Below are 22,043 nucleotides of genomic sequence, written 5' to 3'. Positions count from 1 at the left end.
TAGAGAAAGGAATGAAGACTGGTTACATTTCAATAGAGAGCAATGGACACTATGGACTCACTACTAGAACGAGCTAGTTAACTATGTTAACTTCCTAACTAGCTTCTGTCCTAGGTTTGCAATGTTTGCACTGTTGATGTCATTTCATACATTCCTAGCCACTTACTAGCCCATAGCTCTAGCAAATAGTCAACTACATAATATTGACAAAACAATAATGCTATATGCCATTTTAGGCCTCAAGTCAGTGTATGTTTTGTCACCAAACTCCGTATAAGGGCAACTAAAGGACTGGTAGTTACACATCCAATGTGCTCTGTATCATCAACACCAATCTTCGTTTTGATTGTCTGTTGTGAAATGCAGCCAGTGTCAAGTGCATACATGGCCCTCAGCCTTTTTTAAAATAGAGTTGTTGATTGGAGCCAATCAACCTCCTGCAAGCAGACCATTGCTGCTATCCACTGGAAGCTCAGTAACTTATTCGTTTTTCTGCCATGCCCAAAGTGGTGATCATCAAATAGAGCAGACCAGAGGCAAGCAACCGAACGCTCAAGGGAGTCCTCCGTACCCAATTCTCGAGCCACTATCTTGGATATTGTAAAATTGACCAACTCTTGGTATGCTAAAGATCAAGTAAGTTTCACATATACCGCGAAAAATCCAACATTGCTGGAATGACGTACCGTCTCGCATGCTCTTTGACGACTCCTTGTCGCGCTTTGTTTGTTTGCTATTCTGGCCGAGAATAGACCCAACAAACACCTCCACCTCTGTCAGAGAGCTCTTCCAAGGGGTCTTAGAGTATTGCTTCATTATATCTTGTAGATTGTCTTCATATCTAAAAAGAAAATATGTGCTAGTCAACAGCCAATGCAAGCCAGAAAGGGAAGCAAAAGCAAAAGGAAATTAGATACCACATACATCTCCTGAATGGACCTGCTATGTTCAACGAAATGGTCCCATTGAAACCCCTGTGTTTCACTTGCAACATAGGCCCAAATGGCTTGCAGCACAGACTTATCGCTTTTCTCTATTTTTCTGACGTTTCTGAGATTCCCAAGGAACTCCTGCTCATCGATATTTCGATACAACCGGCCAAGAATATTATGACTCTTATAATACTGTCGCGGTGGTCTCTCATCATCTTCATCGTCTTCAGCAATGTATGTATCTTCATCAATGGCCTCGATTGTATCTGAAATTCGAATGCGAGGATTAGGCGCCATGAAATCCGGGTAAAATTGGGGGCGCCTTGGGATGCGAGAGAGATCCGCCTGCAGTCGAAGATAAGGGTCAGCAACGACCGTCTATAAAAAAGGAGATACGCTGAGGATTCTTTTTACCGGAATGCCACTCTTAGAAAAATCCACTGCCACTGAATGTAGTTCAGCAAGCATTAAGCAATCTACATGGTTAGTACCCTCAGGCATTTGATCTGCAATAGCTTGGTGGATAGTCGCTATCCGGCCTAATTGATCCTGTTGCATGAAGGTAATGAAAAAATCAATTATATCATCACGTTGAACTTGCCGCTCCAACAATTTTTCTTCGACCTTCGGATAATTGGCTGGTTCATGAGTACGCGGCGGAAAGAGGCGCTCGTCGTAAATGATATTATAGAGATCGCCGTCCAGATCACCACCACTCAACATACTTGGTAGGTCACGTTTTCCATGCTGGCTAAACGCAACACAATTATGCAACTTCCGAAGTGGCGAGTGAACGGGGACGTCGACAGCTTTGGCATACTGAACGTCACCAGGGTGCAATGCGGGGGCTCGTGTCACTAAGATACGATCACGAACGAGGATTTCGCGAATACCCGCCTCAGTCAAAAAAGTGCAAAAGATTTCTCCCTCCTTCAAAAGGCCAGTTTCATCCATGATACCATAGAGAGTGACGGCTTGTGGTACCCTTATCCGAGCGCGATATTTTAGATCTCGCATTTTTAAAAAGACAGCGAGCTGCATGACGGTGCGCAGAAAAGGATCATGGTCATAGCGAAGGTCAAGGCCATGCAAGATTTGGAAAAGCCATGACAAACGCACACCCTTTGCAATACTTGTCTCCTCTAGAAACTGTCCAGCCTTTGAGATCGAGTGCTGCACTGACCGTAGGCGTATAATCTCATCCTTCTGAAGCTCCATAAAGACTATTGGACACACCCCTAAGTCTTCCAAGATCTTAATCAGTTGTGCGTTGAGGTAAAATGGAAGTGATCTGACTCCAGAACCACATATTTCAATGTTAAAGGCTTTACTTGCAGAAAATTTCACCATTGACTCCCGCAACCTAAGCTGATCCCCCTTTAACCTACTATCTAATGAAACCATGCCTTTAGCACCTAGATGTGACAAAAGTTAGCTTCTATCCGTCATCTTGAAGCATAAGTGCAACCACTATTCATACCTGCGAAGCGAATCTGGAAGACTGTTGGCTTAACTTTTTCCCGAAGGGCATATTCCCTCCAGACTTTGTACAACAGGGAGGAGGATAGAGTTCCCACTCCGTCACTAAACACCCTGCCATTGCGTCTCACATCCGGTTCGTTTAGATAAACAGCATTCTCAGGAATCCGTATTGAGCTTTGGGTTTCAGAGAAAGTCTGGCCGACTCTTGCAGCTAGCTTTGCGGGAGAAAATATATGGCCAAAAGAGCCAAGACCATTTATAATACTTTGTGCATCAAAATTTTCACCATTTGCGGTTGTAAACGGAGCTACAAACCAACACGACTGGCTTCGCAAAGACGAATGAGAAAAGCCTAGAAAGCTGAAGCATCTCCCCCCAATAGCAATACCTTTTTTCAAAACCGTTTTGAAGCGATTTTGGAAGATTTGTTCCAAGGAGGAAGTCGGGTCGAAATAGACTGGATCCCCGGTCTCATCAACAAACTCAACACGAAGAAAATAATTGATGTGGTCGCTGTATTGACGGAGGACGCGATTTTTCGTCTCCGTATTAGGACCAGAGAGATAAATTCCGCTTGGTGTTACCTGAGCGCGATGGACATTGACATTATTGGGGTGACTTGTTAGGCGAGAAGTTCCTTGAAAAGTTACTCGATCAATACAATTGCCTAGAAGTTTCACTAACCCCTCGACGTCAACTTCTGACGCATCCGTATCAGGGCTAGCATAATCCAGTTTATGTGAAAAGATTTTCAACCCTTCCACAGTATTGTAAACCCCATGAACATCCACGAAGTTTTGGATAGAAGGATATAGTCTTGAGACTTTGTCCGGGCTGATCTCTCCATTCCAGACCAATTTCACCAGTTGAAATTTGAGGATAAATAGTATGTTTTCAGTATCCAAGAACTTCTCGAATTCCGCCTTACTCCAGCTGAAGCTAAAAGGAGCGGCATAATTCATGCGGCGGTCGACCCACGTACCAATCGGCGGGATACGTCCATCCCCACCGAGACCTTTAATAATATGTACATCTCGGCGGTTCTGTAGCTCAAATCGATACGTAAAGCAAGATCCTGAAGTGATTTCATGCTCCCCACCGAAATTACCAACTCTACGTTTTGCCGGGGGTGGTTTTCTGAGCTTCTTCATCAGCATCATCATTTGTGATTCTAGCTTTTCCATGGGGTCTGATATGAAGAAACTGGGAGCGGTGTCTGTAGTGAATGTGACAGACGCTTGGTCAGCAGTGCCAACATGAATGCCCTGGATATTCCAATAGGCTGATTTTAAGAAGAATTCGGTCGACGGGGCGACATTGAGCATCACCACCTGCAAGAGAGATTTGCCAAATGTCACTCTTCCAGTACCGGGACATCGAAAATATTCAATGAACACTGGGCTTTCCCTGTAATAGTCCCAAATTCCACAAGACATCGTGGTCACGGGAAAAAATATGGTTCGAACAGCACGGCTTTGGGAAACAACACTGGAAGGGGGTGGATTCAAACCCCTAACGGGAGCTTGATAGGCGAGCCTTTTTTCTTCTTCAAATTTCAGCGCACGAAGTGCATACTCGTCTGGTGCATGTCGGCTTTTTGACAAATAGATACGCTGGTGGAACAATATCAACGGCTTAGCGGTATTTGTTTTTTTTGCTTCATCTTGCCCATGAACGTCTAAAAGTTTCTGGGCTTTTTGGATATCAAGAATAAGAAGGAAAGCATTTTTCTTCCCTGCTCTTCGACAGCTAAACGTAGAAATAGAGAAATGTTCAAGGACTGGCCGAAACGCCTTTTTCAAGTGCGAGGCTTGAATTTGCTCGGGAATATTTCGACAAAAAATCTCCATTTTGCCTATAACCCCACTCAAAATCGTTACATAAAGGAGTGAGTTGAATAAAACATAAAGGCCACCTACCAGGTTCTAGGGAAGCTGGGTGTGTCAGAAAGAAGGGTGCAATGCGGCCTGTTCTACAGCCTAGCCGAATCTAAAAAAGAGACATATTTCTAAGTGAGTCCAATAAATCCGCCAGTCCATGTAGCTGGCCTTCCTTTGGCCTGTCGTTGATGTTGAAGAAGAGAGGAGGGAGGAAGGATGGAAGGATGGAGGGAGTCAAGCTGGAGAATGTGAAAATTAATTGGTTTATTGTCTCCAGCAGATGTTCTGTATGTGGTTAACTAGGCAACTAAGTGGTCTGTACTTCTGTTTGCTTGCAAGTGCCAGCTGGGTTACCTCAGCATCCCAGACATAACAGGTGTATTGTAGGCAGGCCACTGCAGAAAGTCTCCCAACATATATGTAGCATGGATGCCTTTTCACATTACCAGGTAGTTACATAACTAAAAGGTACCTAAACCTTCACCTCCCAGATGTAGTGGAAGGTTTTGTAGTGTGTTTTTCGTCTCGCATTAATCCTCTTCTGGTTAGTGCAGGTGACCCTTCGGCGCGCTTGGCACAGTTATATTCTTGGGTCGGGAAGAATAGTTTGTACGTACGGGGTACGGAGTAGAGGCTAAGCTGTGGTCCATCATCAAGAAATTTTAGCAAAATATTTGAACCGTTGTTAGATATGGTAGTTATCTCATCAAATCTAGCCGCTTGTTGCGAAGGTTGTCATCTTCATGTCGTGATTGAGTATAGTTAAACTGTTCCTCGTTCATGGTTGACTCCATCCACAACAAGTTACCATCTTCCTATTACTAACATACTAAATCAAACAACTGAATCCCCATTTAATGAGAAACGTCCTAAAAAGCTACCCTAAAATGGGACTTCAAGGTCTCCTTTCTGGGCCTTCTTTTCTCGAACAGCCGTTTTTTTTTTTTTTTTTGTTGTAGGCAGCAGTCACACGGCTCAGGTTTCGACAGCTGGGTGACGAGGATAATATTTCTGCTTGCAGAGTACTGAAGTTGCCACCCACCAAAGCTGAGCTCAGATATGCAATAGAACAAACACGCTCACGGGAATGTAAGGCAACAGCTTGAGTACACAGCAGGTCCAGCAACTCGCGGGGCGATTCAACAGCAAACCTACAGTTCCCATCCGTACGTGGCTCATATCAATTAAGCAAGTTGTAAATTGGGATATCTTCAAGGGATGTGGATTCAAAACTGCTCTGCAGCAGCAAAACAGATGCGCCCAGACAGGTGCGGATCTGTGGTGGGCTGCCATTAGGATAGGTAATTCTATACAATATCAAGCAAGGGGCGGAAGATCTGGTCACCAGGGACTCTGATTTCAGCGCAGTGTATTTTACTCCTCTAGCATAGCCTCTTCTCCGGCTTGGCCAAGGACAACGCGAACCAACTGGTAAGAAATCTTGAATGCCTTGAGGTTTGGAGAGATGTCCTTTTCAGAATGTACAAGTTCAACAATTTTACCATGATGAAGAAACTGAAAACCCAATCCAATACTAAAAACAGGGGCGTGACAGAAAAAGTCCGTTGCGTTTTTGACCTAGGTGGAGATTGGCCGCCCCAGCCTGGATCGGAAATAATAAAATCGTATTCCCTGTAAGGGTCGATGAAGGATTCGGGTTGCATGAAATCTCTACATGCCAGATATTAACAATAGAGTCAGGTTAATGTTCTACTTAGCAGAGAAAGTAGTGAGAATGCCGTTGAATGAACTGATATATAAATTGTTAGACGGCTCGAAGGGGTTTCACGGGATTCATGGTATCAATCCCGACTAAATAATAATATGCTGCTGTTGCTGTTAAAATATGCATAGAAATGTTTAGTACATATGAGCCAGACGTGCAGCAGGATCGATAAACCTCCCTAGTAAGGCTGACGTCCTATCGAACGTCGGTATAAGGCACCAGGCTTAAATTTCAGAATATATAAGCTGTTTTTATCGGCTTTTTTGGGTAGGGGTGGCAGTGTTAGAATTCTGGAGCAACGCAGTAATTGCTGGGAGGTATTTCATAACAAAACTTTCACTAGCGAGTATGAGAACAGATGTTAGTTATAAGTTATAACTCAGCATTACGTTGGCTAAAAAAAGGATATGAAAACATACGTATAGTAGCCGTGCTCAGAGTTGTGCGGGCCAATGAGGTTATGGGCCAGTTCATGGCAAAATATTGTCCACCAGTATACCAGACAATCTGATCGATTACCCGCAGTCACTGTTTTTAAATGCAGCCGCTGAAAATAATCGTAATTGCAGAAGATGCTTCCTCCGTGGTTAAAGGCAATGGTGTTTCCATTCATCTCATTAAAAACGGCAATGCTATCTTTTCGCACTCCAAATATACCAGCACAGTCTATGAGTATGACAGCAAACCTATGGAGGCCGTTTGCATGTCGGCTGTAAAAGCCTTCCCCCTTCTCATCCGTCGGCGACTGGAAAAACCTAATGGTGGTGTCTGCAATATTGGTGACGTAGACAAGATTAAGAGCTGGCCGTTCGTCGCAGTATGACTTTGCATCTGTGATTTGGGTTACTTGGCCTGGATTCTGAATTGGAGCATGCCCGTGAGGTCGACAACGCGCTATAGCAGCAGACAAGTTTTGTTGGAGGTTGTCATTAGATAATAGAGAGTGCGGCTCAGCCGTGTCTACTTTGTTTTCTGGCTGCTGGGAATAGGGCGATGGCGGCGTGCTGGCTGTGCCGTTATTCCGAAAAATCTCCTCTAAGCCGAAACGACGGCCAAGATCCGAGATAAACCCTCCCATTCCCCTATTGCTCTCGAGGCTCGATTGTGTTATGTTTGGAACCTGGTCAGGCCGCGACTCGGGGAACACGCCCGGCATCGGGTGTGGGCTATAGCCATCTGGACGCACGTCCTGCCCTAGCTGCCCCTTTTCTGCAGTTTTGACAAGACGGCTCCGGTCTTCTTCAAGTTGCTGCTCCTGCCGTTGCTGCTGATGAGTTTTAGCAATCCGAGCGGCTGCGTCCTTTTGTCGAAGAATCCGTTCCACATTGTAACCCCGGGCACGGAGTTCGAGAAGATCCGTCTTCAACAGCATTTCAAGTGTAAGGGACGAGTGTAATTTAGGCCTTGACAAGATCGTATGGACGAGCACCTGGCTCACCTGATAGAAATTGATATCACCCGGGGAGATAGAAAGAATAGGGTCCGGTTTGTTCGGTCCTCGGGTTACAATGGCGTGTCGCTTCTCAACATGACCAGTGTTCCGTCCGCGCAGAGACCGACGCAGCGATATACTCTGGACAACTTGAACCACCAGATACTTCTCCAGCCATTTTGCATCATGCTTGATCTGGTCCTTCGGTACGTCGTGTAAAAAAATCTTCGCCCGCTCGTGTATCTGTTTCTGGAGCTTGAGAGCATTATGTTGGTTAGGAACAACCTGGCCACAGCGAGCTTCTTCAACAATGATGCTGCTCAAGGTCGGCGAGCCAAGTTGAGCATACAGGTCTTCCAGTGTCTCCTCCTGTGGAGCCGCCAGCATAGTGTCCTTAAACAAATTGAAACTAGTGTAATCGTCAACAATAACAGCATCTGTGGCCTTGATTAGCTGCCATTCCTTGATAGGCAGCTCTTCATCCTCATTTAGATCTTCAGCTTCGTCCTTTTTGGTCTGGTTCGGTAGTTCCTTGCTTGCAAGAAGGAAGCTGGCTTTCTTCATATCCCTAAAAAGATTTTTATGTTTCTTGATATGATCAATATTATCTGCTATGCTTCGCAGGAATCTCAAGTACTTATCTGGATTCTGCAGATGTGAAAGGACTACCACAGAGTTTTTCACCAGCATGACACCTAACTCGACTGATGTAGGCTCCTGCTTTGAGCCACATGCCATAAGAAATAGATTTCCCTTTGGCCCAAAATCAACAAAGCTAAAAATGTCCGCATAGTCGTTACTATTTCCAAGATAGCAATCCCGTGGAGCTATATGCCCTGATAAAGAGCTTCCTTCCAAGTTCTTGGCATTATGAAGCGGCACTATGGGGCTCATACCAATACGCTCTGCGGTCGAAGCGTTAATTTCAGCAAGGCGTTGTGCAAAATATTCAAAAAGTTCTTTTGCTTTAGCTAGCGATTTAGGAGGGTCTCGAAGCATAATTCCTAGACAATCATTTATCGGCGGATGCTGTTTTATTCCAAATTTCGAAGCATGAACTCCAAGGTCACTTCGGAGTAGTTTGAATCCGAATAGTAACGCTCCCGTATCTGTAAAGCATTGGGATGGAATACATTGAAGCCCATCGTTTCCTGGAAGAAAAGGGGTGGTGACCTGCGTATAATCAAAATTTGCATAGCCATTGATAACATGGGTGCTAATGAAATATGCCAACGCTTTCTCCCTTAGGTCTGTTCGCTTCTGGGAAGCAGCATTTGAAATGAGCTGAATTAATTCTGCGGCAGAAGGGAAGGCTTTAAGCCCTAGAAGACTCAAGAATTTTGCTTCTGAACTACTGCTTGAATAATTTCCTGGCCAGTGTAGCAGGGGAAGTTCAAGATCTCTTAAAGAGTTCTTGGGTTCAAAAAGTTCGCATACCTTATATCGCTTATTCAAACGTGCAGAGGTTTCGTTGTGTTCGGCCGTACAAATACTGGCCTGCTTCAGCTTTGCAATGTCATCTCTAGGAATGTCTCCTTGAACAGATGTTAGATACTTGATGAGCTCGACATGACTCCACTGCGATTCCCGCATCTTCTCAGTAGAATCGATGGGTGTATTGAGGAGACGTTCGAATATTACGTTCAGTTCAACGGTTTTTCGGACGCCGAGATTAATAAGAAATTTTTCTTTCACATTATTCAGACCGTGGACAATAGGTAAATCCGCAAACAAACGGACGGAAGGAAAGTAGGTTTCCGGAGGCCTTTTCATTATTCCTGATTTCGTGGGTATAACGGTATGACTTTTAAGTAAAGTAATAAGCTCCATTTTGGATGGCTGAGAGAGTGTATCAAATTGCTTTGATAAAAGGGGTAAAATACGAGACGAAAACGATGCCGTGCGGGTAATACAATGTTCCAAGGGCAAGGAACCGTTTAAATCGCTTTCAATAAGCCAGTGAACCAAAATATCTACAGGCAGCTCTCGCCAGCCAAACATCGTCAATTGGCTACGGCTTAAATTCTTCGTATAGTGAAATGGTAGGACAGACTGTGGAATCGGTAAGTCTGTAGGAACTCGAGCTGGATCAAGAAACCACTTGATATCATTTAGACAGATAATACCAGATTGCGTTTTGCTAGATTCATCGTTGGCCACGACAACGCTCAGCAGAGCTTTGACCGTAGTCTGATTAAGACTACCGTTGCTTGCCTTCCCTGAAAGCCAAAGAAGAAACTCGCCGAGCTGTTGTGCGGTGACGGGAGACGATTCTAGCTCTTGTTTGATATCAGAGACGGTGATTTCCGTAAGAAGTCCAAAATCGATCAGTTTCGTTATGAAATCCTTGGATTGCTCCATTATCAAATCTGGAACCACGGGTAATGATTTCATGAAGCTCAGGTCCTTGGGCGCAAGCCGGATTTTGTAGCTGGGGAGAACTCCACACGTTGATAGTAGCTCAAGATACGCGTTTTTATTACAAGTCCAGAACGAGTTCTCAAGAACTTGACCAACTTGTGAGGATGGAGTAGACTCTCCAAATACAAACTGATTTGATAGGTGAACAACTTCCGGAATAACTGCCGAAATATTCTCAAGCGGTGGTGTAGTTTTTCCAGCGTTTGATGCTGAGGACCAAATTCGCTTGTCAATCGAAGCCATTTCTGCAGACCAAGCGATCCTGCATACAATCCCCGCCGCCCTTAGAAGTTCCGTATTCCAAGTACGTACCCAGCGTGCATTTAAATCAATGCTTTCTCGTTCTACAGTTGGTATTAATGAAGGTGCAGATATATGGGCATTTAGGCCAGTGGTTTGGTGAGTTGAAAAGCCAATATAAATCTTGCCAGACCTATGTGGCAAAACAGTAGTAAAAATAGATTTCGGAGAGCGATTCACAGAACCATTCATAATTTCCATAGAAATAAACGAGGAAGTCAAAATTGCTAAGGATGTAAATTTTGGCGCGGGTTTTTTGGTTGCGCGCAATAGCTCTTGCCCAAAAGAATGACCTACTGCAGTCTGCACACGCGCAGTATTAATGTGAAGGAACACAGATGAAGAAATAGGCGTGACTAGATCTTCGGGTGGTCGCAATACAGGAGATTCGAGACTATCTGATGATTTTTCTCCAAGTTTGTTTCCAGCAGCTCTGGTTAGACGCGAAAAAAAACTGCGAAGAGAGCCTGTGTTATCATCCGAACGAGTTCCCTCGAAGCGCGAGGAATTAGTTGGCGATTTCCACTCAACGGCTGGCATCCATGTGGCGTCAATCTGTGCAATTTCTTGAGTGACATCGTTGACATTCATCAGGCCCTCAGAAGTAGAGGTCTGGATATCTCTGGGTATGGACACCGGAACTCCAGGGGCAACCTTTTTCGTTAAGTGTAATAGCTTCCAATTATCAAGCCACAACTCTATGGTCTGAAGGCCAATAAATGTAAGACTGCTCGCAAGAAACTGAGCTAACGGCAGAAGACTGGGCACCGGAGAAGTGGTGTTTCTATACTCCAATACGAATGTAGTGTCTGGAGAACAATCTTGTTCTTGAAGCTGTAGGCGGCGAGTGAATAAAGAATTCCCCTTCCAGTAAAAAGCAATAGCCTCCTTGCCAGAGGATACAAAAGGTTCTTCACAGTCAGAAAACACACTGTAAAATCCAACCCCGAAGGCGCCAATTTTCGTTTCGTCTGGGTTTCCCTCAGCGATTCGTTTTAGGCGAGACCAATCATTAGAGTTGAAGGCAAAGCCATTATTCTTGACAATCAAGCTCTTGATTGTGTGGTGGGATATAATATGTTTTAAGGATAGACTCTGCTCAATTGTGGATGGTGTTGGTACGGTTACTGAAGGTATGGTTTCAAGTTTGACGATAACTCTCGTAGCCGAAGCATCAGCAGCATTTTGAAGTAACTCGCGAAGGACAGTCCTGCTACCAGCATCAGTACTATAGTCTGTTGGAACTGAAAATGTGCCTACCATTCTCCTGAATATCTCGCTAGGACTTTATCTATCAAAGCACGAGTGTTAACTGTAACCGCTTCTTCGTCGATCCCAGAATCTATTGCACGGGCCTTCAAGGCTCGAAAATCAACATTACCCGCCATCCAAGAAGATTAGCCTTGGTTTTTGACATGGGAGTTTGAAATGAGACAAATGGTTTGTAGGGAAAGAAGGCAATAACATCAAGGCAACCCAGTCGGTTTCGAATGGTTGGAAATGTGGTCACTCCTGTAGCTAGCGTACGCCCAACCTCTAGCGTCTTATCTCGAGCATTGGGGCTATCAATACGGAGTACTTGATGACAAATGTTGGTCCTATAGTTAGTTAGCTGACTAATCACCAACTAACCTAGTTAAGCTAGTTACCTAACAAGGGCAGGTCACAAGAGCCATTAGCGTCTTTGTTCCATGCTCTGTACCGAGTACGATCACCCAAACTGCAAACGGAGTAGAGACGCAATGAAAGCCGGGCTTAGTGAGCCGCAAGCAAGCATTGGTACTTGAATCTCGATGGAATTTCAAGTAAACGGAGATATAACTGCATCCATGTGCGCCCAAATCACTCTTCCCCTGTAGACTGGGGATCTCATATTCTTGAACGTCCTTGGGATGTTCTTTAATGTTACCCAGTGGAGCCTACCATATACCCAAATTCAGCCGTCCAGATGTTACAATGGCAGTTGATACTATTTCACCGATCGCGCTGGCGCGAATTCGCGCTCTACTACTCCCAATAGGCAAAATCAAGCGGTCACGATTCCTTGAGTTTGTGCAGCGTCTTCAATCTCAGAATATGGTTCGGCTGGGAGACGTGAGCCCTAGCGGAAATCCCAATAAAAGTACGCGCGATTATTTGACCCCTAGGCAATATGAATCATTATCCTAACCGTACTCGAAACCACTAGATACTTTCTCACCACTTGCCTTTCCATCTGGTATGGTTATCTATGACCTGTCCATATCAGTACCACCGACCTCTCATCTCGACCTTTTCCCCTTTGAACTATTTCGAGAACCGCTTGTTATTTTAGCAATCGCCGATGGGAAGGAGCTCTCCTCAGTCTCAGATACCAATGAGGCGAAGGGCTACAAATCCCCCGATGGGGTTAAACACTCCCCACCTTATAACCCCCTCGGGTTGACTGGGCTGGTCGAAGAACTAGATGGGATAGGAAATAGCTATCCGAAATCTCTCATACGACAATTACTTATATTTGACTTTGTAGACGTCAACGAGTTGGTAATAAGCCCTGCCGATGTGATCTGGATCCCATCTCCTGCCGCGTCGCGAACTACAACAATCAAGACGTTAATGTGCGATATCTCATCTTTACTGCTTAAGGAGCTTGGGAATTTTGCCGATTCCATGCAAGAGTGGTCAAAGATCGACTCCCCCAAGGCATCGTCATGGGGACCGCGTCGAACGACCGAGTCACGGCCGACAGATAGACTTAGGCACCGGATGACCCTGCCCGCACACCTGCCGTCACAACCAGGAGCCCCGTCTAGTCATCATTCAGATGCAGAACTTAATATTCATGCTGCTGAGTCTCCTACCACATTTGATGAAATTACTCGATCAATTCAGCTCTCAAACCGCACCACAACGTCCTTAAAATCTAGCTCAAAACCGGGCTCGAAGGAGCACAGTCGCGAGCGGATGTCAATTCAAGGGCTAGCAAACATCAATGAGCGTTCAAAAAGCAGATTTCAGACTCGTCTGAAAGTCGTTACTGGGCTCTTACACCTTCAAGCAGGTATCTGGCCTGAAGCCTTGAGGGAACTCGTCGAAGGCGCTTCCGGTGCGAGAGCGGGAAGTGATTATATTTGGCACGCAAAAGCTTTAGAAGGTATTTTAGTTTGTTTGATATTACATGGTTGGCTTGGCATAGAGTTTCAGGTTCGCACCCAACAGTAACCACTCACCGCCAGCATATACCTGATTCGTATTCACAGATACCCCAAGTATGTTTCCCTTTCGAAAAATCTACGTCAAAACTCCTTTCCGGCAGTCAAACGGAACCAAGTTTGCCCTCGGAATCCAATGCTTCATGCCTTCATAACTTAGCGTGCATTCTTCCAGACATCTCAAATCATATTTTAAGCCTATATAATCGCGCAACGAATATTACCGATGAACCTTTGCCGCAACTTGTGTTTTCTGAAACTACTATCAGACTCGCGAAATTGTTAACAGTCGTTTATATACGGAATGCAAAACTTGATGATAACGGCTTAAAGAATATAGTATTGAACCTTCCCCTTCAATCGGAACCTCTTTCCGATACCCAGGTGCCTCATACAATGATTCGAAGGTCCGAAATTGCATCTTTTGTATTTCGGGCTTTGCCTTCTTCACCTACGACGGAAGTTCCGATTACAGACTCTGTGCAAATTCTCGTTGGAATAGCAGCAGTACTATCTGCATTGCAGCTAGAAAGAAAAAGAGGCTTCATTTTAAAAGAACTCATAAGCATTTCCATTATTGGACTCGTTCAAGCACGTAAAATTGGCGCTGCAGAAATGGGAATCCACCCAGCTGCAGGCTTATCCGCCCTCAACAACGAAGCTTTTGATTTGAATGCCCTAGATATCGCGTCTGGGAACACGGAGGACAGTATGAGGGGCGTTCTATCTTCAATATCCGCGATATACGGCTCACGGGGATTAAAAGAGCAAGAGCTTACAGGAATTACCTTGAATACCACTGACCAACAGCTGGAATATGATTCTGCCAGTTCTATAATTGATAGGAATATCTACGATGCTAATCTGAGTTCTTACGGTGATATATCGTTAAAAGTGAATATTTTTAAAGCTTGCATTGATTTTTGCGAAGCTCTGCCTGATTTTCAGGGTGTTCTTCAGTTTACGTCGGGACTACTTCAAACAATCAAAGGCAGCGCCATGCTTTCAGTAAATCACAGGAATATTCGCCCTACCCTAGCACCTGAAGAGCAAGTGCGACTTTATAACAATATCAAGCGAACGGTTGGAGCTGCCGATAGACTTGGACATCCTAATATGGAAGCCGAGTATTGGGATGATTTTCTCCTCCGAGGAGTCAAAGTTTTAGGCTGTACAAACGTTAAAAAGCCTGTTTTACGGTCAAAGAAGGACTTTGGAATTTCAATCTTAAAAGAAGATCTGGGGCAAAAAGACCCTTTCATATATAGTGCGTTCTCAAAAGTTCAAGTCGACCAGGACGAGGCCATAGTCATCGCCGGCGAGCGCAATGCGATACAAGTGGTTCTTCAAAATCCGTTCGAGTTTGAAATTGAAATTGACAGTCTAGAGTTGATAGGAGATGGTGTTGCTTTCAATTCAGATACTCGCGGCTTATCACTACCCCCTTTCTCTATAGAAGAAAGAGTCCTTCCACTATTCGCCACAACTGAAGGGATTCTTACACTTACCGGTTGTGTTGCGAAAATTAAGTTTTGCAGGCAGCGTCGCTTTCTAATATTCAAACAATGTTGGAAACCGGAAATACAGCCGAAATTAAAGCGGATAGGACTGGTTGCTAAGACATTCTCGATAGAGCGCCCTTCTTCTTGGGGATCAAACTATTCAGAGAACTCAAGTAGGCCCCCTCAAAATGGGCCCAGGGCTGATTCTGCAGCTATCAATGTGATAAAAGAACAACCTATTCTGGAAATTGAATATTCCTCTCTTTCACAAAATGCAATTACTCTTTTGGATGGCCAAAAGCGGACATTCTACCTTACGTTACGCAACCGAGCCTCATGTCCTGCTGATTTGATTTTTGTCACCTTTCAGGATTCCACTGCAAGGCATTTGCAAACTGCCATTAGCCAGAAAGACAATCTTGCGGTTGATTTATATGAACTAGAGTACCAGCTTATTGAGAACCCGGCCGTTAGATGGAAACAATTAGGCACTCATGGACGCCCCACAGTTGCCGCAAATGATACTTCCATGTTTGAAATCCAGGTTTCTGGCAAGCCAGGACTGAATGAAGCTGAACTTCAATTTGATTATGGACATACCGGCGTCGCCTCCGAAATTCCAGAAACGTTCTACACAAGACAACTAAACCTCCCACTGGCAATCACCGTTAGTCCCAGTATCGAGGTACTCCGTTGCGATATTTTGCCTTTTCATCATTACTCTACTGCTTTGAGTCACATAGGGGTGCAGAGCGATGCTCCGATATCGGAAAAACTCTTGTTAAGAAATAAACAATTTTCAACATTGCTATCATCCCTCGGCACAAGCTCCCATAGCGCAGATCACTGCTTACTCCTACTAGATCTACGAAATTCATGGTCAAATCCATTATCGGCTTCTATATCGGTTGCTGAAAGAGGGGACGGAAATCTTGACTCTGTATATGGGATTTACGATGTACTGCAGCCCAGTCGCACTGTTCGCATTGTTGTTCCCGTTTCCCGAGTCTACTTAAGTGACCCTTATAAAGCGATCCCAAGCCTGGGACATGCCAACAAGCGACAGTTTGTCGTGAGTGCCCGTAAAACATGCTATGAAAAAGAAGCTGCCGCCAGGGAAGTATTTTGGCTCAAAGAACGGCTGCTTAAATCGCTTCATGGAACCTGGAAGGACGAAACTACTGGCCATGAGGGTGTTATTAACCTGCGAGGTATCAAACTGACCGGCGAAATGGCCGATGTTCTTCGCGTTGACCAGGTGGAAATATCGTTTTTCATTCAGTCCCTCGGCACAAATGAAATGATTGCTACGGATCTTGGGCACCATGATGTAGCACCCGTTGTCCGAGCTGGGTGTTCTAATTTTACTGTTCCAACAAATACTTTTCTCACCTTATGCGTTTCTATCTTTAATCGATCTCCAAGGCCAATTCACCCTCTTCTCCGCCTTATCCCAAGCCTCAAATACCAATCTTCAGCTGTCGCTTTGGAGCTGTCGAAACGGCTCTCCTGGACCGGCATGTTGCAGCGGGCGTTGCCCGTGCTAGCAGCTGGGCAGACTACCGTGGCACGTTTAGGGGTCACGGCACTTTGTGAGGGAGAATATGAGATAAATGCTCTTGTTGAGGAAGTACGCCGAATAAGGCCGCATGGTATCAAACCGGAGGAAAATGCCACGCAAGATATGAACAAGGCCACAAACGAACTCCCCAATTCTACTGATCACCATGACAGCCCCTTCGAGGCGTTCACCAGCACCAACTCTGCTGTAAAGAGACGTGTGTGGCATGCACGGAGGCCGTGTGTATTGTCCGCCCATGAATGATCCTTATTACGTACTGTTTATAGCATGCTTATTGGTGCTTATAAATGAAGAAGCCTGGCCCCCTTAAAGGCTAAGTGGAGTGGGAGGGGGATTGGCTTTTGCTTTTGGCACGATAGCTACAAAGGAGGCAAGAGCTTCCTCCATACGGAATGCAGCGAACTAGCTAGGTTGACGGTTGCTTTGTGCTGCGAAGATCAAATAGTAGGCAGTTACCTAGTTAGTTTAGTCCGTAGGCCAGAGACACAGAATTTTGGCTAATGCACGGTTCGTCCGATGAGCGACAAAGAGATAGGATCATCAAACTCGACCTCGGTCAAAAGTAGAGTTAGCTAGTGATAACCTTATTAACGAACTAACTAGTGGTTAGTTAGTTAGTTGCCTGTTATAAAAAGAAACTGTAAAGTTGCTTGACTCGTGCAACTTGAGATTGCCGCCGATTTTCTACCCCCTCGCTCATTCTTCTTCTTGCTCTAACTTCTCTTTATGGAGCTGCAAAATACACTCGTTTTTGGCTAGTTAAGTAACTAGCTAGGTAGCTCATCTTTGTTGCTCCTGCTCCAACTACACATACTCCTACACCTACATACCCACATTGTGGCATCCATAATTGCATCTTTTTATGTGTGTGCATTCATTATTCTTGCCACGTCCAGAAAGCTGTCGAAAACCGCTTTGTGACTCGAGTCTGCGCAATATCCTACGGAAGCCTGAACAGCGCAACGGCCTAGCCTGGTGACAATGGCCCTTCTCTCCTGGCTCCTCCCCACTGGCCGCGTCGCCTTTCACCATGCTCCAAAAACTGCCCTACTACCCTGCAAGAGCTCCTACGCTGGTGACTCGAAGTATATCTCTCTCATAGACCTCTGCAAAGCTGCCACGCCACCTACATGTCAGCTCAACCCCTTGCTATTCAACGGGCATTTACAAACCGCCTGGACAGTAGTGAAAAACGACGATATTCCTGTGTTCTATAAAAGATGGAGATTTGAGGCCATTGACCCAAACTTCAGCGGCAGCTTCGAAGTCGACTTTGTCGTTGATCCGTACGATGTGGCGGTTGTCTCCAGTTTGGAGGAGAATAAGGGCCTTCCTCCTCGAACGACATTCTACACAGAGAGAGAGTTCGCCGACCTGCCATCCGATGATAAGAAGCCTATGCTAGTTATTTTGCATGGTCTATCTGGCGGTTCTCATGAGCTGTATCTTCGACATGTGGTTTCGCCCTTATTGGAGATGGGATGGGCCGCCTGCGTGATAAATTTCCGTGGATGTGCCCAATCTAAGGTAACAAGCTCGATTCTATACAACGCGCGTGCAACCTGGGACTTGCGACAGCTCGTGAAATGGCTGAGCCAAAAATTTCCGAATAGACCTTTGTTTGGAATCGGTTTCTCACTCGGTGCGAATATTTTGACCAATGTATATTCCCCCGTCTGTTCACGCTTGTATTAAGCTACGGAGAACTAACTTTGATAGTATCTTGGAGAGGAAAGCGAAGCCTGTTGTCTAAAGGCTGCTGTGATATGTTCAAACCCCTGGAATCTCGAGACCGGATCGCTGGCGCTGCAGCGCACTTGGATCGGCTCAGAGATATATTCCAAAACCATGGGTTCAAATATGAAGCGCCTTTTTGAACGGTATGATATGTTGTACTCGTTATTTATGCTCATTTTATTAATTTCTGGACAGACATATTAGTTCTATTGAAAAGCACCCTCGTGTCAACGTGGAGCAGGTTCGGAGCTCCAGGTATCTACACGAATTTGACAGGTGAGCCTCCTGAATTTATTGTTTTAAGAATAATTACCTCTTACTCAATGGGGGTCAGAGCGCTACAAGCCCCCGTATGGGGCTACCCTACGGAATCTGCCTACTATCGAGATGCGTCGTCGATTGACTCGCTATTCGCCATTAAGATACCTTTTTTTGCTATTAACGCAGAAGATGACCCCGTAAGTGGTTTTCATTGTCTATGTTGAACTAAAGAATGCTAAGTAGCAACTGTAGATTTCTGTTAAAGAAGCTCTTCCATACCTTGAAATTGAGCAAACGCCATATGGTGTTATGTGCACGACCACATGGGGTGGCCACTTGAGTTGGTTTGAAAGTGACGGGTCAAGATGGTTTACTAAACCTGTAAGTTGATATTCGTGATTATCACCACCCGGTACTCCAGTGTTTCCGTTAATGAGTCTCATTAGGTTACTGGATTTCTCAATAAGATGGCCACTGAGATAGATCTTGATCTGCCTGTTCGGGTAGAGTCAGGACTCTCATCACAGCAAGTTCCAGTAACCCTGGCGCCGAAAGTCGATGGTCCTATCCCTAATTTCCAACCTATGCGGCGGAAATGCAAAATGCCGCTCGCGCACAAAGAGGGCGAATGAGCATTCTTCTGAGACGATGACGATGATACCTGTAAACACGTTCGCTTATTTTTATATTGATTATGGTTACCAGGTAATATACTTATTCATCGTCGAGCGTGCCTTCGGCGTCGTTCTCTCTCGATTCTTGCTTCGCGACGTTCTGGTGAACTATTCGAATTCATAGCCGCTGCCTCCCCATCAAACGAAAGAAACTTGTTTCTTTTTTGACTTTGACTCAGGGAGGTCATCGCCTTGCTGGCTGGTAGAGGCTTTGGCGCTTTTCTTACTGTTCCGTTTCCTCTTTAGAGACTCCTTAGTTTGTTCCTATAGAAGTGATGAGCCATATATCTGTGTAGGTGAGGTAGGCATATCTGGGCTCGTACGAGTTTGGATTTTTTTTCCTCCTGCCTCGCTTCGGCCTCTTGTTTTCTGGCTTCGCGGATTTCCTCCATTCGCCTCGCTTTTATAATCTTTGATTCAATTTCACCGTCCTTCTCTGCATTCACCATTGCCAGTATCGTCATCATACTCTCCTATGTGTATCCATTCATTGTCAATCGCCATTGATTGCGTTTAGAATAGGATAGGGCTTATACCTGATCGTCGACAAAAATTTTACCCTTCTTCGCCCCCCTTGGCTTTTGCACACCTACAGGTGTGATCATGTTAAGTGCAGGAATATTGAGCTCCTTTTCTGTATATTTGCGCTGCTTCTTCTTCTTTTGTAGGGCTCGTTCTGTGCGCGCTTTCGTTTTCACTTCCTTAAAAGGCGTTCTTTTGGCATCCCTTTTCACGGGGGACTTCGATGTAGCAGTTTTTTTGGAAACTCGAGACTTCGATGCAACGGCGGACGAGGAGGATTTCTTCGAAGGAGCTTTATTAGACTGTTTAGAGGCAGAAGGGCCTCTGTTCGGCGACATCTTGATTGAGGGAATCGGAGAGGGGGTGCTCTAGTTCCAAATAAAAGGTGTTGTGAATTTGAATTTGTCAGGCTCGTATGCGCATTCCACCGTGGATATGTAGTGGGGAAGTACAGAGTAGTTTAGTTTATGGAATGCGCTCCGTACGTTCCCAGCGTGAATGAAAAAAATGCCTGGCAGTTTCGAACTGGCAGTTTCGAATGTGACGGGTTTTGCTTCAACCAGTCATGTTGCTACAACGTTAGGGCGGTGAGTTGGTTAACTACTCCGTAGTTAGTTAGTGACCAGTTACAAACCACCCTTCCCCATTCGTCAAAACCAACTTACACTCGCTCGACTTGATCGATTGCCAGCAACCTGAGCTTTACCACAGCTGTTGTCTGCCATGGTACTGAACCCAACATATTTGGCGCAGCGGACGCGATCCTGTCAGTTATCCCGATACGTTTCATCTTCTCCATCCGCTCTAGCAACCAAGACAGAAATGCTTACAATAGTAAATAGCTGTTAACTGGGTCGACGCCAAAAGAAGGGTGGTTAAATCATATCGAGAATGGCTCAGAGCGGTTTGTAATCTTCATTTTCTATATAACTATCCCCAATTCCGTTGACAGCATGATACCTCCGAACGCACACGCCTTGAATTGGAACATCATGTTAATTCGGTTATTCGACGTTCTAGTCTCCTGAAATCCAGTCGATGTATTCCCTGGATATTCCTGTTTCTGCCATTCGAACCAAGATTCGACAGGAGTTCGAAAGACATCGCTATGTGAACCAACTGCCTGTCGTTGATGTGTTACTATTCCAGAGTCATTCCGAGTATCAGGTGTGTGACTTCGTCCACCTGTTTATGCGCATATAGTTGCATATACAAGATGTTCTCCCCGATTTAAGGATCGTCCCTAATGATTTATTTCCTTCTACAGGAGACACTGAATTATTGGAAGCAACTCTCTCATGTTATGAAATATTTCCGTGTTGAAGAGGATGCATCCGCCAGATTACCAAAAAACTTCATGCAAGGCTTCTTAGAGGTATTGAGCTATTATGAATGCTCCCTTGATACAAAAGCTAATTCACCAAATATTCTTAGGGTCGGAATTGATTTGCTTCAACGCTTTCCCTTGTTTATTGCAGTCAGCCTCTCCACCATAGAATCCATTATCGATTGCTCCGGCAGATCTTCGATCTTCCTAGATTCGTCTATATGAAAAGGGAATGATATACCAAATGAAATAATACCATGTTTGTATACCGATGCACCTGAACTCGGGCGCCACCACAGCATTACACTTTCATCTATATCCAAACGAGTGCACCTCCCAGGGATGAAAAACAGAAACAACTGTAAATTATGACATCATTTTGGTTGATTCAAAATCGTCCCTTGCAGCTGTGAACGTTTCCGTCATAACGTCGCAAAGATTCATCAGATCATCGAGACCCTTGTGAAGTGCTTCGAATACATTGGTCGAATCTGGTATATGTATATGTTAGTATTGACAGTAGAAGCTAAGCAAAACTGACAGACCGTAAGTTTGGATCCGTAGATTCATTTTGAACTCTGACGGGTGTGGGAGAACGTAACCACAGAACTCAACCTCGGGACTGATTAGAATTTTTAGTGGGTGGTTGTGGCATAAGAAGAGAAGTCTTCTATAATGTTTTGGCTGGTTTGTTACCAGTAACGGGAAGTGTCTCACTTCTTCATAATGGTATATCGTAGTATATTTCCCAGGGTATGATCTTCTCCTTCGAACTCGAACGATGCGGCAGTTTCAGTAGAACCAGGCAGCTATTCACGGCATGGAATGTTAGTGAATCAATATACCTTCTAAAGCACTCATGGATAAATTCTGGGCAGAGGGCAGCGCATTTGCTCACAATTGTGATTCTCGGCCTCTCGCGGATGCCTGTCTCTTCGCCACCATCATTCAAGTCTTGCATTTCTGTATCGTTTGTGGTCGGCCGTCCAGCTAGATCAAGGTCGCCGGAGTGACTGGGCGCTAGCATTTGAAGCAAAGATTCTTTTCCCCAAAAAGGCTTGCCAATGAATAATT

At 44.9% G+C, this 22,043-nt stretch overlaps 6 protein-coding genes across 6 annotated transcripts; 2 read left to right on the top strand and 4 right to left on the bottom strand.

The window, feature by feature from the left end:
- Positions 1-401: 401 nt before the first annotated feature.
- LOZ57_001649 (uncharacterized protein) lies at positions 402-4,264 on the bottom strand (the record flags this gene model as incomplete). Its single annotated transcript, XM_049250736.1, has 5 exons — positions 402-625; positions 687-841; positions 925-1,310; positions 1,413-2,347; positions 2,413-4,264. 5 exons carry the CDS (start codon positions 4,262-4,264, stop codon positions 402-404), a joined length of 3,552 nt encoding a protein of 1,183 aa, XP_049110320.1.
- A 2,007-nt stretch (positions 4,265-6,271) lies between these two features.
- LOZ57_001648 (uncharacterized protein) lies at positions 6,272-11,561 on the bottom strand (the record flags this gene model as incomplete). The annotated part of the gene is made up of 3 exons (XM_049250735.1): positions 6,272-6,359; positions 6,440-11,383; positions 11,434-11,561. The coding sequence occupies 3 exons, from the start codon at positions 11,559-11,561 to the stop codon at positions 6,272-6,274; spliced, it is 5,160 nt and encodes a 1,719-aa protein (XP_049110319.1).
- A 568-nt stretch (positions 11,562-12,129) lies between these two features.
- Positions 12,130-16,691, top strand: LOZ57_001647 (uncharacterized protein; the record flags this gene model as incomplete). Its single annotated transcript, XM_049250734.1, has 3 exons — positions 12,130-12,295; positions 12,362-13,356; positions 13,413-16,691. The coding sequence occupies 3 exons, from the start codon at positions 12,130-12,132 to the stop codon at positions 16,689-16,691; spliced, it is 4,440 nt and encodes a 1,479-aa protein (XP_049110318.1).
- A 738-nt stretch (positions 16,692-17,429) lies between these two features.
- On the top strand, positions 17,430-19,078 carry LOZ57_001646 (uncharacterized protein; the record flags this gene model as incomplete). The annotated part of the gene is made up of 6 exons (XM_049250733.1): positions 17,430-18,110; positions 18,168-18,328; positions 18,381-18,461; positions 18,520-18,643; positions 18,699-18,827; positions 18,893-19,078. 6 exons carry the CDS (start codon positions 17,430-17,432, stop codon positions 19,076-19,078), a joined length of 1,362 nt encoding a protein of 453 aa, XP_049110317.1.
- A 180-nt stretch (positions 19,079-19,258) lies between these two features.
- Positions 19,259-19,980, bottom strand: LOC1 (60S ribosomal subunit assembly/export protein; the record flags this gene model as incomplete). Its single annotated transcript, XM_049250732.1, has 3 exons — positions 19,259-19,384; positions 19,444-19,593; positions 19,657-19,980. 3 exons carry the CDS (start codon positions 19,978-19,980, stop codon positions 19,259-19,261), a joined length of 600 nt encoding a protein of 199 aa, XP_049110316.1.
- Positions 19,981-21,335: 1,355 nt separating this feature from the next.
- Positions 21,336-21,930, bottom strand: RPC19 (RNA polymerase subunit AC19; the record flags this gene model as incomplete). The annotated part of the gene is made up of 4 exons (XM_049250731.1): positions 21,336-21,460; positions 21,515-21,591; positions 21,687-21,778; positions 21,868-21,930. 4 exons carry the CDS (start codon positions 21,928-21,930, stop codon positions 21,336-21,338), a joined length of 357 nt encoding a protein of 118 aa, XP_049110315.1.
- Between the last annotated feature and the right edge of the window lie 113 nt (positions 21,931-22,043).

This window comes from Ophidiomyces ophidiicola (genome assembly GCF_022830035.1).
Source record: "Ophidiomyces ophidiicola strain CBS 122913 chromosome Unknown scaffold_4, whole genome shotgun sequence".
NCBI classification, from domain to species: Eukaryota; Fungi; Ascomycota; class Eurotiomycetes; order Onygenales; family Onygenaceae; genus Ophidiomyces; species Ophidiomyces ophidiicola.
The sequence above is the reverse complement of the archived record's forward strand: the minus strand, read 5'-3'. Positions and strand labels throughout refer to the sequence as shown.